General features: G+C 37.1%; 1 protein-coding gene across 11 annotated transcripts in view; it reads right to left on the reverse strand.

Annotated features, from left to right (window-relative positions):
- ANKRD28 (ankyrin repeat domain 28) overlaps window positions 1–18920 on the reverse strand; it is a 212889-nt gene that overhangs the window by 127878 nt on the left and 66091 nt on the right. For 3 of the 11 annotated variants that reach the window (XM_013981383.2, XM_021068208.1, XM_021068212.1), the window contains exons 1-2: window positions 6644–8161; window positions 5475–5558 (exon numbers count right to left, since the gene is read on the reverse strand). In XM_013981383.2, coding sequence (XP_013836837.1) covers window positions 5475–5558; window positions 6644–6760 — 201 coding nt within the window. In that variant the 5' untranslated portion in view covers window positions 6761–8161. 11 annotated transcript variants of the gene reach the window in all.

Here is an 18920-nt window from a genome sequence, read left to right on the forward strand (position 1 = left end):
GAGCACTTCCTGCTAATTTCCAGAAAAGACTAGAGAACACTGTGAAGAATGAGGGTGGACAGATTTTAGGCAACCTGTGTGAACTGAGAGTTGACTACTTTGTGTTAACTGCCAACTATCCTCTTGCAACAATAATGAAAAAGAATGATTTGCTTGTAGGATGTACATACACATATATATACACATACATGTATATATCTGTCAAACACTTCATCTGACAAAGTAAAAGCATCATCATTTCAATGGATCCCAAAAGATATTTTTGAAAGCTTAAAAGACGTTAATAATTTTGAAGATTACTTTGGCAAAATCAATCCCAAAATATTTTGAATGAAGAAGTATATCTAAATTCAGAAACCATTCAGAAACTTGTATAAAATATACAAAGTAACATTTTCAAAATTATCAAGTTTATATGATATAGGCAAGATCTACTAACTAGCTCTTAAATAAACTCTTTCGAGTTTAAAAAGGGTCGTAGTCCCAGAAGTCAAAATCTAAGACTTTCCCTGTTTTGAATACTAAAAACAGTCTTGGTTGTATTATAATCACCCCTAGTTTGATACTACTTTAAATGACATTCTTTGGGGGGGGGAGCACCTGCAGCATGCAAAAGTTCCCAGGCCAGGGATCAAAATCCAAGCCACAGTAGTGAAAACAAGCCACAGCAGTGAAAAGTCCAAGTCCTTAACTGCTAAGCCACCAGAGAACTCTTAATGACATTTTTATCCAGTCAAAAGGGGAGGGGGGCACTAAAGGAGGCTTGTTTATTCACTCATTTGCAATCTTAAAATTTAACAGCACTTGAAAATTAGAATCACATCTGCACTATAAAGGTCAGGAGTCAACAAAATGTAGACGTAACTTTTAGGGGGAAAATTCTATTTTTAAACCATTATTACTTTATGGCACTATTTGACAAAAGAAAAATACTTCTTTCCAATTTACTTTTTTATTTCCCCAGTTTCTATCAAGTCTACATATTTTCAAATTCATGTTCTGCTATACACTTTCTGAGTTTTAATTCTGTCACCTATTGGTTGAATAGAAATGTTAACATACCAACTTCATAAGATAGTTGTGAGAGTTAAAACAAGTAACATTAAAAGGTTTAGTCTCATCACTGTCTCTGAAATAAAAGTCTATAATTAACACCAATTTCTATCACTCTGGATTGAAAAAAAAATTTCTACTTGCAGAAAATTTTCTTACAAAATCAAATCTTTCCTCTGAAATGTGCTATTAATATTTCAAATTATATTATTTGGAATCCAAAACATGGCATTAAGTTCTGGTAAATTCTAGGGGAAGGCATTTAATTATTATTATTACTTTGGCCACATAAATTTGGAAATATAAATGAAACCTTCTGGGCAAAAGCAGGAGATTATTCAAGGTCACTGGGAATTTGTAGAGCATCCCAATTTGGGATGTGAAAACATCGTGAAGGCCATTAATGTAAGCCCACACATCTTGCAACAAAAGAAAACTAAGTCCTAATAAGTTGAACAGATTTGTTCACAAAGCATAGCTAGCTAATAAGCATAAGTAGACAAAAGCACTTAGGTCTTTCAACTTCTATTCCAGCTGCTACTACACATATGAACCTGCCCTGAAATTTTTTTTGACTGTTTCACCTTTTTGATTTATAGTGCTTCTTCCACATCCTAGTGACTTATTTTTCCAAAAGTGTGCTATTTCAATTATTTTTAGGCAATCAAAAATCTTCTTCTATTAGGTTACCTATCCCAACAACTATTTCCCCTTCATTCCTTCCTGAAAATGATTTTCCCCAGATATGGAATGGTGATGAGTCTCTTCTCACTCCGGCAGACCAACTAGGTGAAAAGAGAACAATGATCTAAATAAGCAAGAGAGGTAATCCCATTCTAATTCTGTTGGTAGATTGGTTTAGTTGGCCTTGTAACCAAGGAAACCTCAGGGGCAGTTTTGTGGAGATGCTGGAAAAGATGTTTTTGCTCCATTAAAAAAAAAGGAAATGTACAGGGGGAGGTTCACCTTCTCTGGTGGTTTGTCTTAAGTACAGGATGCAAAGGTCATCTCTTTACCAAGAGAAGAACAAGAGTCTCACAGAGAAGCCAGACCAGAGCTCTGATATTACCACCTCAACCACCCTCAACCCCCTTGTTCTGGATTAATTTACAATAAACCTATATTTACTCATGTACTTAATTACTTGCGGCCCAAAGTCTCTAAATATAAAACTCCAGTATCCTCTAGTGAAGTCATCTCAACTAGCTCCAATAAAAGACCAAATAATATAAATGCATAATACCTTAAATTAGCCTATAAAAAAAATCAATTAGGTGCTATTTAGTAGGGTCACGGTATTCAAAACCTGAGACTATGACTGAAGAAGCTAACCTCATTGAAAAACTTACGGTCTCCGGAGGAGACAGTTTGGGGGGTGAGGGGATGTGCTTGGGTTGTGGGATGGAAATCCTGTGAAACTGGATTGTGACGATCATTATATAACTACAGATGTGATAAATTCATTGGAGTAATAAAAAAATAAATAAAATAATAATGATGCTTATTGAACAGTACAGAAACAAATCTGAACTCTTATAGCCATTCTGAAAATGTATAACTTTAAAAAAACTTGTTTCAAAAAGTCAGATATTTTCTTGAATACTCATTTAAATAATTTTAGAAAGATACCACTGTCACACTGACATAAAGCTTAAAAATATTTTATTACCTATCAAGAGTGAATGAATTTTATATTATAAAACAGTATAAGTTTTATTACACACACCTGCACACAAACATACATACCTGCCTCTTAAAACTCTATGCAATCCCTATCATGGAGAACAAAAATAGGAAGGAAAAAAAAAAGCCACACTAAATTAGAATAGCCAAAGAATGAACAAATCTTACGACAATACTCTCAACTACTAAGAATCACAACAGGCCTAAAAGTAACCATAAAAATACTTTGTCAAAAAAACATGAATCATTAAAGTCACCTTCAAGAAAGGTCCACTGATTTCAAGTACTAATCAAGCTTTTAGATCTGCCCTAAGTTTCAGAGTAAGAGAATAAGCTAGGAGATGTGAAGAAATGATGTTTTAAAAGTAAGCAAAGAATTTGTAAATAGAAAAGTAGAGAATAAAAGTCATAAAAGTTGGGGGGTAGGGTCACACACTGGTTACGCATACACAATAGCTCCCAAGGACATCACAGCAGAATAAACTGATGTTCAAACATGATTTTTGAATAAATTTTTTAAAATGTAAGATAATATGACTGTTATAGCAGAAAAGCAGCTGGCTATAATGAGACTGTGTAATGACAGAGGAATTAACCATGGTAAGCACCTTACACCAGCCAGAATGGCCATCATCCAAGTCTACAAACAATAAGTGCTGGAGAGGGTGTGCAGAAAAAGGAACCCTATCACACTGTTGGTGGGATTGTAAATTGGTGCAACCACTGTGGAAAGCAGTATGGAGATTCCTCAGAAAACTAAACATAGAACTACCATTTGATCCAGCAATCCCACTCCTGGGCATCTATCCAGACTCGCAAAGACACATGTACTCCAATGTTCATTGCAGCACTATTTACAATAGCCAAGACATGGAAACAACCTAAATGTCCATCGACAGAGGAGTGGATCCAGAAGATGTGGTACATATACGCAATGGAATACTACTCAGCCATCAAAAAGAACGAAATACCGGCATTTTAAGCAACATGGATGGACCTAGAAACTATCATGCTAAGTGAAGTCAGCCATACAATGAGACACCAACATCAAATGCTTTCACTGACATGTGGAATCTGAGAAAAGGACAGACGGAACTTCTTTGCAGAATAGATGCTAATTCACATACATTGAAAAACTTATGGTCTCCAGAGGAGACAGTTTGGGGGGTGGGGGGATGAGCTTGGGCTGTGGGATGGAAATCCTGTGAAATCAGATTGTTATGATCATTATACAACTACAGATGTGATAAATTCATTTGAGTAATTAAAAAAAATGAAAAAAAAACCTGTCACCACTACTCCCACTCATTAAAATTAAAAAAAAAAAAAAAAAAAACACCATAGTAAGTAGCATTATGAGATGAGATTTGTTAATTCTGCTTAAAGCAAACCAAAAACAACCCAAAAAAGTAGAGTTAAACATTAAACTACATTAAAATTATTTTTCTCCTTTTCCTAAGTCTATATTTCTATAATTATTTTCTGTCTTAGGAAAAGCAGACTCCAGGATACCCAAATTAGGTAAAGTGACCAATACTCCATTGAAAAGAAATCTTGAATGAGGTGCTCATTTCCAAGATATAAACTTAAACACAATTCACTTAGGAAGGTTTAAGGAAAAAAAAATGTAAATAATGATAGCATTTTTATTACTACCCAATGTTAGAATGAACCATTTTAGCTAAAGATCCAAATCTATTCATATTATTCAACCCTTAAAAATATGATAAATACTCTATTTAACATCAAGTGGTCACAGGAGTACTGCTGAAAGAACAGGGGAAAGATGAGAGCTGGTGATGAGCTTGCAAGGGCATGGCTTTCTTAAAAACAACCAATCAATTCCAGGTCATCTGTTTTGCAGTTGCTATTGGGATCTTATGAATCATGACCTCTCCCCACCCTCCATCATTCAGAGAAATGAATTATGTATGAAAAAGGTACTGAAAACATTTACTTCCAATAAAAAAATATATATCAATAAATTTGATCTTAAAATTAATTTGGTAAATTAAGGAAAGTCTGGCCACTGGAGAACCATATACAAAGGATATTATCCACTCTCTAAAATTATCCCTCATGTCAGTCCTGAATGTTAAATCCACTGTATCTTTAAAAGTTTGGAGAATTTTCAAATACTATGTCTTTATTTACTACAAGACCCAACAGATAAGTCTTCACGTATAATGTTTAGCATGATTATTTACAGAAAGCAAATTTGATTTCATAATCAAGCTAGATATATTACAAACAGACATGTCTCTTATTTCAAGTTCACAAAAAAGAACCCTCATCTCGAATGCACACAAATATTTAAGAGTGAAGTCTCATGATGTCTTTAACTTATTTTTAAATGGGATTCAGCAAAAGAAAGAAAAAATATATGTGTAGTATAAATATAATCTGTATAAATATGGAAGAGAAAGCAAAGAATGTGTCAAATGTTATCAATGCTGGATCTATGGGTATTCAGAGTACTTTTTCCAACTCTTCTGTGAAAATTTTCAAAGTAAAAAAAGCTGGAGGAATAAAATGCCGACTGACTTCTAGTTTTCCTGTGTTTTAGCCATTACCCTGAATATTTATGTTCAGTCCCTTCTTTTTTGCTTCAAGTCACTTCTACCCTTGTTTAAAACAGCCATTATAGAATTGTTATGTCTTTTAACAAAAATCATAACTCTAGGAAAGAGCTTTTTTTAAAGTAGATTTCAAGGCTGGTATCAGTGAAATTGTTTTACCTGAAAGTTAACATCTTCTTTCTTAAATATTAGTGCTCGAACTTCATCAGGATCTCCATTAAATATAGCTTGCACCAGTGATGGCTAAAATACAAGAGAGTAATAAAAACATTAATCACACCACAAGAAAAAACTAAATTTTTTCTTCCGTATCATAATAATGATCACTTGGCTTTTGACATGAATCTAGTTTCATGAAGTCAAACTGCATGAAAGTATAGGATTCTTCCTTGGAAATAAAAGAAGGCCTAATTAAAAAAAAACCAATTCAGCATGACCAAAATTAGGTAGTATAATAAGTATAATCGGATTTTATTTTACGAGTGCAGGCCTTTTACTTATGTATCTGACAAAAAGGATGTCTCTTTCAAATACAAGTGAGACATCTCAATATCTACTTGTGGGACACAACTTGTCAGACATGCAGTTATCAGTCCATGTGGAAGCCCAAGAAAGAAGGCCTCCTTGAAAAGTTCTGTTTAGGGCACCAAAGTAATTTGCATGGTTAGCATTACATGCATAAAGATAAAAATCCAAAGAAACAAAACCTGGTAGTTGATGAAAATCAACACTATTCAAAGACCAAAAATTACTGTATACCTGAATAACACGAAGGGGCAGACAAGTGCCTGTCTAAATACAAAAATTTCTTCATCAATGACATAGCCTCTCTAATAAGGTATGTTATTATATCAATTAAACAACAGTATTCAAATTAAGGTTAAAGATGAAGTCTGATTCCTTTTCACATTACAGCTGTGCATATAAGTACATAAAATCCGTTACTTTCTAAAAGGCTGTGCCTCAGTATTGCTGGCAGTAGTCAACCTTTCCTATAACATACATTTCCTCATTCTTGTTACATCAGTTTTTAAAACCACAAAGTGAAAACAGAAACATGGTTGCTATAACTACTATTCTCAAATTATTTTTAAAAGTCTTTTTAAGAGATTAAGAGACAAAGTCTGAAGTGATATCTAAACATCTCAAAAAGCGAAAATCAGAAATGTGTGCATTTATACACACATAATATTGCATCATATTCACACACTTACATGGCTTTCATTTGGATTCTTTATGAAACTAGTGGAAATGTTTATTCTTAAAAAGTAAAATTTACCCTACTAGTTCAGTAGAATACAGTAAATACATAAACTCTCGTATCTTACCAATACATTTCCTGAAGGTGAAGAATGTAGGGATTTATTTTCCTGTGGCAATTTAGAAATGAATGCAGGAGGCTCATCTTCTACCTCCTCCAAAACAACAATACACACTCGACTCATTCGCTCTTTTAAAAAACTGAATTCTAAGCTATGTGATAAAAGTCACAGTTGGAAGAGCACAAGTAGTTTTTCCTCCTCCTCTTCTGTACAACACTCTGAATCATTCTCTGAACAGCGAAGCTGGTTTTTTAAAGTTAATAAGTACCATCGGAAAAAGTGAAGTTTAAAATTATACCTACATAACTTGTAACTTCCTAAAAACAACAAAATTCTATTTTTTTTTTTTGTTGGGTTGCTATAATACTTAAAAGAAATTTCACATCAACATGTCAACAACTAAAGCAGTGCAGTACAAGCTCATTTAAAAATACTTCCCCCTACCAAAATAGTCATTTTCTGTTTCACAGAAATTGACTTGATCATTGGATAACAATGCCACACACTGCAGAGTAAGATGAGAAACAACTGCTGTGGCAGAGATGATCACTCTTGCCTGCAAGGTCATATAGTTACCAGTAGCTGCCTTGCTTATAATCGAAAATAAAAAATAAAATCTCACTATTCTGTTTCCACTTCTAATTTATCTTCATTTCTTCAGTTTCAATGGTTTGATGCAGATACTATCCAGAAAAAAATACATCCAAGAGCTCAACACAAATTCTTAAAATGTTGCTCAGAGGTTGACAATTCTTACTGTGTTTGAGAAAGAAAAAAGACAACAGTCTGCATTAATAGCAAAGCTGCAGTACATTTACATGCGATGAGTCAGACCACAAGAGACAATAGGACTCTTGGTGCTGGAATACGGCTTGATTAATCCAGATATCCCATGTAAGAGAAGAAACACAGTTAGCTTTATTCCCATGGACAGTACAAGCGAGGCGCAGCGTTCATTCCTCCTCCATCAGGCAGTTGTCTGTGGTGCTCCAGTAAAAGGGCACAGGCACCCAGCAAAAACCGTGTTAGCGGAGAATCCTAATGGAACAGGCAGGCTGCGAAGGAATTAGAAGGCATTTGAGCTCAAATTACTGCTTCAGGCTTTTCATTAAAGAAAAGGGGAGGGGGGACCCCAGTAGTTTATCACTCCAGTGTTTTCTTTGATCTCCACATGAATACAGCTTCCATTAAATAGTCTTCATTCAGAGAAAAAAACAGCAGACTGTGCATCTTCTTTGAGCCAACTACTTTATTCAGTCATCTGCCTCTGTGCCAATATAGTTTCCTTCCACCGTGAAAACCGCTACAGTTATCCTTTTCAGTCAATTTTAGATGCTTTCCTGTTCCTCAGATGATCTTGCAAAACGCCACAGACACCACCAAATGAGTAGATCCTTGAAAAATCGAGGAGCCCAGGATCGGCCCCACAGAAGCATTCCAACTGAGCAACAGTCTGAAGAGCAAAGACTGCAGAACTGCAGGATGAAATGCCTAGTAATGCTCACATGTTACACTTACCAGAGAGCTGAGCTACTGCTCGGGATGTAACTTCCTCTAGCAGGAGAAAAAAATAGTGCATTTGGACAGCCTTCACAATTAGAAGGTTCATGCCAGTTCTGTGACTAATCCAGATCAAACTAAAAAATTCTATAACTGAAAAATGAGTGCGCTTTTAACATTTTCCACTAAAAGCCACAAGGAAATCTGGTGTACTGCCTCTGCTGACTAACACTGGTTTCAGCAAGTAAACAATTCCAAACAGCTTAACTGCTTTCGTATGTTACAATACAGCAAATGTTTAACCCTAAAGTGACAGTTTCAGTAAGAACATCTGCAGTAAACCCATGAAAGAGAACTAGAGATGAAGAAGTATTTCATGAGAATATAAACACCATGAACCTAAGGTTTTCTTTTTATTATTTTACCAAGATCATTTTTTAACCTACTAGATGAATGCTGTTTTCAAGAATGCAAAGAAGTTTAAACAAAAGAAATTTAAGGTCTACTAACAACTTCTAAGTTGTTGAATTTAATAAATCAAGTCATACTTTCAGAGAAAAAAAATTTCATATTTCAGAAATCCTAATTCTAAAATTCTATCGATCATTCGAATTTCACAATGAAATGAAATAATTCTATCTTCCTATCTGGATATGGAATAAAGCCTTAAAATCTGTTAAACAGCTTCATAAAACTATTGTTTCAAGCCCTTGGTAGTAAATTATCTGTAATTCGAAAAGGCACAGGGTAACGCAAAGCAAACAAATTGTCTCCCTCTGTATAAAATTATCCCAAAGCTACAAATAAGTATCAAAAACAACTAATTTATTGTTGGCTTTCTGTTTCTCTCTTTACTCTCCCTTTCTCTGTTTACTTTTAAGGATGGGGATATTCCCCAACCAAAAAATTAAAAAGAAAATACCATGGTTGCTCTTCAATCTCTGTTCTTCTATCAACCAGCATTTTAATTAATAAACCTAAGTCTTGAACGTTTGTGATGTGCTAAGTGTTATACGTTCTCATTTAATATTCACAATGATCTTGCTACATTCCCATCGTATAGAGGATAAAACTGACTTAGAAATTAAGTATTATATCCAAACTCAGGCAAATTAGTAAAGTTGTGCCTAATTACAAACACATGCTCTTTCTAATCTATTTTGCTTCCATTGATTGTATGCACACACTCTCCCAAGATCTTTACAACCTTTAATACTAGACCGTAAAAATAATCTTAAAAGACAAGTTACCTATAATGATTGTGAAAAGTTTAGGTAACAAGGAACAAACTATTTACTGCGGTAACATTCCGAAACAAGTTATTTTTAAATAGGTATTTTAGGGCTAATGTTACCTCACATGTTTAAGTCAGTTTACTTATCAAAGCATAAGAAGAAGAAGAAGAAAAAAAAAAACCTAGCATGATGCAAATAATATAAGAATGCCAGAGTTTAAGAACACAAACTATTAACTATCAATTTATGAAAAAACCTGTCACCCTAACATAACTGCACCAAGATATTAAAATATGCTAACGACTCACATAGTTATTTTAAAATACATAAATGGTTTTAAGCCAAATTGAAGACTATTTTGACACACAAAAATGATGTTAACTATCACCACATGGTCAAATAAAAAATATCACCTTGATATCTGAAGCACCTGCAAATGAAACCACTATAGTAACAATATCCTATGTCCTACTGTTAAGGTTCCCCTCCCCCCACAAAAGCCCTCAAAAATCTCTTTTTATATAGACAATTTTAACTTGCTCCAAAGTATCCAGTGTATTAAGTTCACCAACTTAAGAGTTAAGCAGGTACATCTTGTTTTCTTATTCTAGGTCAACTTCCATACTTAGGTTTTTCCCAACAAGAAAGCAAGCTCCTTGAAGGCAGGGGCTGTGTTATACACATTTTGTTTCCTTTCAATTTCTTCCACCTATAAATAATTTCATCAAAATAAATTCTGTCACAAGACTGTACTAGAGTGGCAAATTTTTAACAGACAATGGGGAGAAGAGTCACGTATTTTTATCATGCGAAGGGGCAGCAGAATGAGTAGAGCAGCTTACATGCAGACGTTGACGGCACACAGAACCAGGGTACTGAATGGCAGCTCCAACTCCAGGCTTAGGAAACAGCCTACCTGGAGTTCAAATTGATTCCATTATTTATTAGCTGTGTCCTTAGGCAAGCTACTTAAATTCCCTGAGTCCACACTTCTTAGATTTCTAAGAATAATAATCTACAGAGATTTTTACCTAGGAAAAATACTGTAACAGTGCAACGAATGAGAAGACAGGCTTTGTTGCCAAACTAATCTAACTGAGCTGCCCACTAACAAACCTAACTGTTTGACCCTGAGCAAGTTACTTAATCTTCCTGTGAATCATTTCAACATCTATTAAAAGACTGAACAGAATCTACTTTATGAATGTTATTATTCATAGTGAAGTTTAAAATAAAGACAATATTATCATGGATATTTAGGGTAGTTGAAAGATATCTTTGTGAAGCCAGAAAGTGAAAAAAAGAGCTACTGACAACCTTCCCCTACTGGAGGGATTCAGGCTGGCATCTGGAGATTTCCCCCATTCAGTTACTAAGTGTCCCACCTCTAAAGAGACTGGCAGAAGCTTGGCTTTATACTCCAGTAACCAGACTAGTGCTTACTAAGTGTCACAGGAAGGGAGCAGCAAAACTTAGGCAAGAAGTAGGACTATAGGTTTGTGCACTCCTCCACATTCATTGTATTTTACAGTCTAGGCAAAGGAAAAGGGTAAAAAATACTGGCCCATGACTATTATATTATAAAAATACTGAAATATAAGTTAAGAGCACCATATGGCACTGTTTTATATTTCCTACTTAATGAGATAGGCCCCTAATCTCAAGGAACTCACATCTCAAAGGAAAAGGAGGCAGGTAACTAAGTATTTAAGAAACTAGTAATGGAGAAAAAACTTCTGACAAATATTGTGCAAATTTAAGTTCAACATTGCTTTTTGTTGTTTTCTTTTTTCACTGTAACAACAGTAAGAGGATGTGTTTTTTTCTTAAGGCATTTACTTTTTAGGCCAAATTAGATTAACTTTTTAATAGGCCAACAATTTCAACCCTGACAACTTCAAAATCCTTCCACATTCTTTATGCTAAACTGGATCCTATCAAAAGCTTACTCCTACTCTTCACAAAATCACTTAATGGAAAAGCTGGTTTAAAAACTTCATCTTACTGATAAAAAAATTTAACATCTTGAAAGATTATTTTTAGGTTCCCAATTTTGTTACGATTTTTTTTTTCTTGACACAAATGATTTTTCCTTTCTGCACAGAAAATCAACTCAAACCTCATCTTATCTCTTACAAATCCGTGAACTCCAGGATGATTATTACAGAATAAAATATTTTACTTAGGGTATGCTAATTGGCTACTCTGTGCCAAACTACTCTGAGTATTAAAAGATAAAAAGCCTGTGGTAAAAGATGGCAAGGAAGTGAGTTCAAATCATGTTTCAGAAACATTTCTCACAGTTCAAGTTTCCTGAAAAATTCTCGAGCTACATGCCTCATCAGTTTAGATACTTCAGAAAAAGTCTTCTAAACTGATTTAAAAGCAAATGGGACAGAGGGAAGGGGAAGGGAATCAAGAATATCTGCTCTCTAGACTACTGGTCAGATTTCCTTGTGATGAGTACAGCCACTGCAAAAATGTCACTACGTATTTTTAAAATGGTGAGTTCAAAATCCCTGTAAAAGATCAGATTTAATTTTCTACATGTAATGTACTTATCAACTAGGCCATTTTTTTCTTTTCTTTTCTTTTCTTTTTTTGCCACACCCACGGCATGCGGAAGTTCCCAGGCCAGGGATCAAACCGTGCAGCAGTCGCAGCAGTTGCAACCCACACCACAGCTGCAGCAACACAGGATCCTGGATCCTTACCCCACTGCATCACAGGGGAACTTACAATTTTTTCATTTTTTAAATGTTTACTCAATCATACCTCCAAAATGACAACCAATGTTATCTGAAGATCTCAGGTGGCTTCACCCTACCATTTGTTATGATAATAAATAACAAATTGTTAACCTTTTAATATTAATTACTATATACTACATAATGTTAAATATGTTAACGTATTAATCTGATGTGTTCTTTGCAAAGACCTATATTCTACATCCACTCTTGCCATTTTCCATTCAACTAGAACATTTAAGTTTTTAGGTTAAGTACAGAGTCCCATAGCATGAATACTACACTTCCCTGCCTCCCTTCCCTTCGAGGAGACACAGGACAAAATTCAGTTGTACGACTTCCAGAAAACTTTCTAAAAGGACAAGTGGCACATCCATTCTGCATCCTGGAATAACGGATGACTGGCCACCATCTTAGACCAAATAAGGGCCAGAGTCCAGGGTAGTAGAAGAGCAGGCTAAAGGGGATCTGGGTCCTTGAGGACCTGTGGGTCAGAACTGCCATAAAAGACCTGGAGTGCCTCGTTTCTGACTTTTATGTTAAAGAGAAATAAGTAGTTCTAACTCGTTTACATCACTGTGATTTTTAGTCTCTTTTCACATGGAGCCAAACCTAACTCTAAGGAAGAAACTTGTAATCATCTATCAGTGGGTATACACCTTTTCTTCTATTATCCATACACTAATGCAGTATAAATTTTCAATAAATGAATTATAAACACCAGCCACAACGAATAGTAACAGAGACAATAACTGACCAGAAAACAGCTTGAAGAACAATCCACTATATTATCCTGGGTAAGCAAAGGAAAATCAGCAGAAGGAAAGGGAATATCTATCACACATATTCTCACTGAATCTTCAATCACCACTGGTGGGTACTAGTGTACAATTTATACATGGGAAATGAAGGCTCAGTAACATCCAGTCAGTCAATGACTCATGCATCCATTCATCTGTATTTATTCACCATCTACTATGTGCCAGGCTTTCTGCTAGGCTGGGAACACGAAATTATGAATAAGCAGCCAATCCAAAAAAATTGGAAGGGAAGGAACTAAGAAAGGTCCATGTGGCTGGAAAAAGCAATCATGAGGGACAATGGCACATAGAGCTGGAGAAAGAACAGACTCCACAGGGCTTTGAAAGCCAAGTTACAAAGACTGTATTTTTGATTAAGTGCTTGAAAAGTCATTAAGGAGTTCCCGTCGTGGCGCAATGGTTAACGAATCAAACTAGGAACCATGAGGTTGCGGGTTCAATCCCTGCCCTTGCTCAGTGGGTTAAGGATCCCGCATTGCCGTGAGCTGTGGTGTAGGTCGCAGACGCGGCTCGGATCCCGTGTTGCTGTGGCTCTGGTGTAGGCCGGCAGCTACAGCTCCGATTAGACCCCTAGCCTGGGAACCTCCATATGCCGCGGGAGTGGCCCAAGAAATAGCTAAAAAAAGGAAAACAAGTTTTAATGACTTTTCTTTTTTTGTCTTTTTGCCATTTCTTGGGCCGCTCCTGCGGCATATAGAGGTTCCCAGGCTAGGGGTCTAATCAGAGCTGTAGCCGCTGGCCTACACCAGAGCCACAGCAACACGGGATCCAAGCCGCGTCTGCGACCTACACCACAGCTCACGGCAATGCCGGATCCTTAACCCACTGAGCAAGGCCAGGGATCGAACCCGCAACCCCATGGCTCCTAGTCGGATTCATTAACCACTGAGCCACAACAGGAACTCCAAAACTGATTCATTAACCACTGAGCCACAACGGGAACTCCAAAACTTTTTTTTTTTTTAAGAGCTGCACTTGAGGCATATGGAGCTTCCCAGGCTAGCGGTCAAATCAGAGCTACAGCTGCCAGCCTATACCACAGCCACAGATCCAAGCCACGTCTGCCACCTATACCAAAGTTCATTGCAACACCAGATCCCTAACCCACTGAGCAAGGCCAGGAATCAAACCCACAACCTCATGGTTCCTAGTTGGATCTGTTTCCGCTGCACCAAAATGGGAACTCCAGAAGTCACCAAAACTTTTAAAGCAACACAGTCATCATGATTTACTTTAAAAGCTTATGTGACTTCAGTGTAGAGAATGGATTGAAGTGAAGAATGGAAGTCAAAGGACTGCAAGGAGACCACTGCAGTAATCCAAAAGAATGAGTAATCTAAGCTAGGATGCTGAGCATGTAAATGAAAAGAGATATACTTTAGAAATAGGATTTATAGGGCATCCTAACAAATTGGATGTAGAAGTGAGGGAGAAGGTGGTAATCTCAACTACCAGGCTTCTGTCTTAGGAAACTAATACTACTAGAGTTCAAGCAATTTGGGCTTTCTTCAGTTCCAAATTTATAAAATGGGGAATATGATTTGTTATGTCACATCTAAGTTTCCTTCAAGCTTTAAGTCAGTTTTAAATTAAAACCCAAAATCTGTATCTTAGCATGTACCCTCACGATTTGAAAACTAAGTATTAACAATCCCAAAACTGCCCAATTCTAAGTATTAAAAAGTTTCTAAAGAATTTGAAAAAACTCCTAGGATTTGCTTCAATCCTACTTAAAGTCCAGTACATTGAAATAATATAGGGATTCCCACTCTGGCTCAGCGTAACAAACCTGACTAGTATCCATGAAGATGTGGATTTGATCCCTGGCCTTGCTCAGTGAGTTAAGGATCTGGTGTTGCTGTGGCTATGGTGTAGGCCAGGAGCTGCAGCTCTGATTCAACCCATAGCCTGGGAACTTCCATATGCCACGACTGCAGACCTAAAAAGACACATGCACACACAAAAGAAATAATCTAAAAACCTTTTGGTAAGAATATCCTAGTCTTAAGGCATTCACCAAAATTACAGCAGCAACTGAGTCAACAAATATTTAATATTAATATATTGACTACACTATGCACATTACACCAAATGATTATAAAATGTCATCTATTGTCATCTATCACCTTCACCTTCATGTATGTGATAAGGGTTTAATATCCAAGATATATATGGAACTCATACAACTCAATAGTAAAAAAAACTCCACAAAACCAAATAACCTGATTTTTAACGTGAGCTAAAAAAACCCAAATAGATATTTTTCTAAGGAAGACATACAAATGAGCAATATGTACATGACAACAAAAAAGGTGCTCAACATCACTAATCATTAGGAAAATGCAAAGCAAAACCAAAATGAGATTTCGTTTCACACCTCTTAGGACAACTATATCAAAAAGATGAGACAACAAGTGTTGGTGAGTATGTGGAGAAAAGGAAACCCGTGTACACTGTTGGCTGGATTGTAGATTGGTACAGCTATTACTAGAAAAACAGTATGGAGGAGTTCCCGCCATGGCTCAGTGGTTAACAAATCTGACTAGGAACCATGAGGTTTCGGGTTCGATCCCAAGCCTTGCTCAGTGGGTTAAGGATCTAGCATTGCCGCGAGCTGTGGCATAGGCTGCAGACACGGCTTGGATCTGGTGTTGCTGTGGCTGTGGCGTAGACTGGTGGCCACAGCTCTGATTAGACCCCTAGCCTGGGGACCTTCATATGCCACGGGTGTGGCCATAGAAGACAAAGACAAAAAAGAAAGAAAAGAAAAGAAAAGAAAAGAAAAAACAGTACGAGGTTCCTCAAAAAATTAAATATAAAACTACCACAGGATCCTGCAATCTCACTTGTAGGTATATACCAAAGGAAATTAAACCAGTATCTCAAAGAGATGTGTATGTACTCCTGTGATCACTGCATTATTCGCAAAGCCGAGATATAGAAACAACCTAAGTGTCCACTGATGGACGAATGGAATATTACTCAGCCATTAAAATGAAGGAAATTGTACCATTTCCAACAACATAGATGAACGCGAAGGATATTACAATAAGTAAAATAACCCAGACACATAAAGCCAAATTCTATATGATTCCATCTGTATGTGGATAATGGCTTTAGCTGATGTTTCCTAAATATTTGTCATGACTTGCTCACTAGTAGAATCTCTTTTTTCTCTTCTCTCAAAGCATACACACACCTCTCTAACTTTATCACAATATTAACCTTGGCTTGAAGGCAGTAACATATTTTCTTATGAAACAAAGTACATGAACTTCATAGGAGCCATTTTCTTTATTATTCAGATGTTCTTTGCATACCACTAGGGCTCCACACAGGGTTCATATGTTTAAGTTAACAAAAATTGGGTAGCCTTCTGTCAGCACATTGCCTAATTATTTCTTTAGGAACCTTCATCTTACTACTGAAGAAAATGGAACTGATCAAATAGTTTTTATAATGGTTTTCAGTTCTAATAGTTTATGAGTTTATGTCCCTGATAAGAGTAGGCTAATTCATGAAAAGGAAGTACCATAAGTGGTGACAGTGATCATAGATTTGGGTTTTTTTAATAAGTTTGACTCTGAGGAAAAAATAAGTTAGCATCATTTAACTAAAAAGTAAAGATCAAGATAAACATGGTAAAGGTTAAAGAACTTGGTTTTCATAAAGGAAAGACATGGAGAAAGCACCATCAGCAACGTGGTGGAACAGGAAGCCATGGGCAAGCTAACCTACCAATACTACCTGGACCCATTCCCTCTGTGAAACCCAGAAACCAGAAACCAGCCAAGAGGCTTCCACACCCCAGGAGTGTGGAGAGAAAAAAAAAAAAAAAAAAAAAAAGCCACACTGAAGCATGTAGTAAAATCTGATACAGCCTTTTGCTGTAACCCCTATCCCTGGCACAGCACCATCAATAGGCAAGAAACCCCAGCAATAAACTTCTCTTTGGGGATGGGAGTAAAGGACTAAATTGTATGTCTAACGCTCCAATTTGGGGGGTGCTGCCTGAAGAACTGGCATCTGTCTTGCTAATCTCAGAGTGTTGATGGGACTCCACATTCTCTAGGTGCCTGGCGGCTGCTGACAACAAAGAAGGCAGTTTGGTCTACCACAGACCCATTCGTCATACCCCTTCCCCCAGCTCAGTACAGAATGAGCAGGTGCAAAAAATCCAGATCCCACTTTTCCCCTGGGGAGGGTAAGAGCTGAACCATGCCGCTAATGTTCTAACTTTTCTGGGGAGTACCCAAGGACCCTGCTTCTACCTGACATACTCCTGATGCTTGGAGGCCACTGAGAACAAAGATAGCAGTTTGGATCAGCACACAAGGACTCAACCTCTCACCACCGCCGCCCTCCCCCTCCCCCAATGGCTCAGCACAGGAAAACCCACGAACTCCAGCTTCTCCCCAGAAACGGAAATATTGGACTATGTGTCCGATGTTCCAACTTTTCCAGGTGCCATCAGAGGGACTGTTTTTCTGTCTTACCTGTCTCAAAGTGCTAACAAGACCTAGCACACAATAGTTGTCTGGGGTTTGCTAAGAATAAAGATGGGGGTTAGGGACTAGTACAAAGGTTTGAAATGGCCCTAGAAACTCTTGCCAGGCTGAGTGGCTGGGATTTTCCCTTGTATGAAGCCAGTCCATGAAGACTAGGTGAGATGTCTGTTTTTTCCAATGTATAGATACCAACACAAGGAGTCAAAGAAAATGAAAAAACTGGGAAACATGATCCAAACAAAAGAACAAGATAAAGCTCCAGTAAGAGATCCAAATGAAAAGGAGATATATGAATTACCTGACAGAGAATTCAAAATAAGAGTTAATAAAAATGTTCACTGAGATCAAGAGAACAATACATGGACAAAGTAAAAGTTTCAACAGACAAAAAAATTTTTAAAGAACCCCCAAAAAATCTTGGAACTGAAGAATATAATAACCAAACTGAAAAATTCAATAGAGGGACTCAACATCAGAGTACTTCAAGCAGAAGAGTCAGTGAGCTCAAAGACAGATTATTTGAAATTATCTAGTCAGAGGAACAAAAAGGAAAAAGGGAGTCCCATCATGGCTCATCAGTAACAAACCCTACTAGCATCCATGAGGATGTGGGTTTGAGTCCTGGCCTTGCTCAGTGAGTTAAGGATCTGGTGTTGCTGTGGCTATGGTGTAGGCTATGGTGTATGGCTGGGCAGGGAAACTGGCCCATGCTGAGACTCCCTAGACCTCAAACGGTAAAAGTTGATGCTTGGGATCTTGGACAAGCAAAATGAGGAGCAATGATGTCACTTTGCTTATGAGAATTATTAAGCATTAAAAGCTGCAAGGAAGCATAGAGATAGAATTTAATGCCTCCCTTCTTTGTGTGTGTGTGTGTGTGTGTGTGTGTGTGTGTGTGTGTGTGTGTGTGTGTGTGTGTGTGTGTTGTAGACGCACTCAAGGCATACAGACGTTCCTAGGCCAGGTGCCACAGTTTCAACAATGCCTGATCCTTAACCTACTGCACCACATGGAAACGCCCCCCATTTCTTTTTCTCTTTCTTTTTTTGTGGTCATGCCCACAGCAGGTGGAAACACAGGGCACAGGGATTGAACCTGTGCCACATTGGTGACACTAGGAAACTTCCCCTTCCCTTTCTTGTATATTACACCTTTACATAAAAAGTTGCAGAACAGAGAATTAACATTTACTTTGATGGAGGTTTATAGGAACATGGTGATCTGACCCTGACCATGACCATGACCAGACCTACATGGACAGCTGCCAAGAACAAAGGATTCCATATCAAGAAGTTTACAACAACTAACCATACCCCTATTCACCTTTCCTATAAAAGGGCTTAGTTGAAAGACTTTGAGGAGTTTGTATTTTTTAGGGCATGAGCCACCTGTCTCCTTGCACAGACTTGCAATAAACTTTTCTCTGCTCCAAACTCTGATGTTTCGGTATTATTTGGTCTCAATGTGCCTCA

This window comes from Sus scrofa, chromosome 13, assembly GCF_000003025.6.
Source record: "Sus scrofa isolate TJ Tabasco breed Duroc chromosome 13, Sscrofa11.1, whole genome shotgun sequence".
NCBI classification, from domain to species: domain Eukaryota; kingdom Metazoa; phylum Chordata; class Mammalia; order Artiodactyla; family Suidae; genus Sus; species Sus scrofa.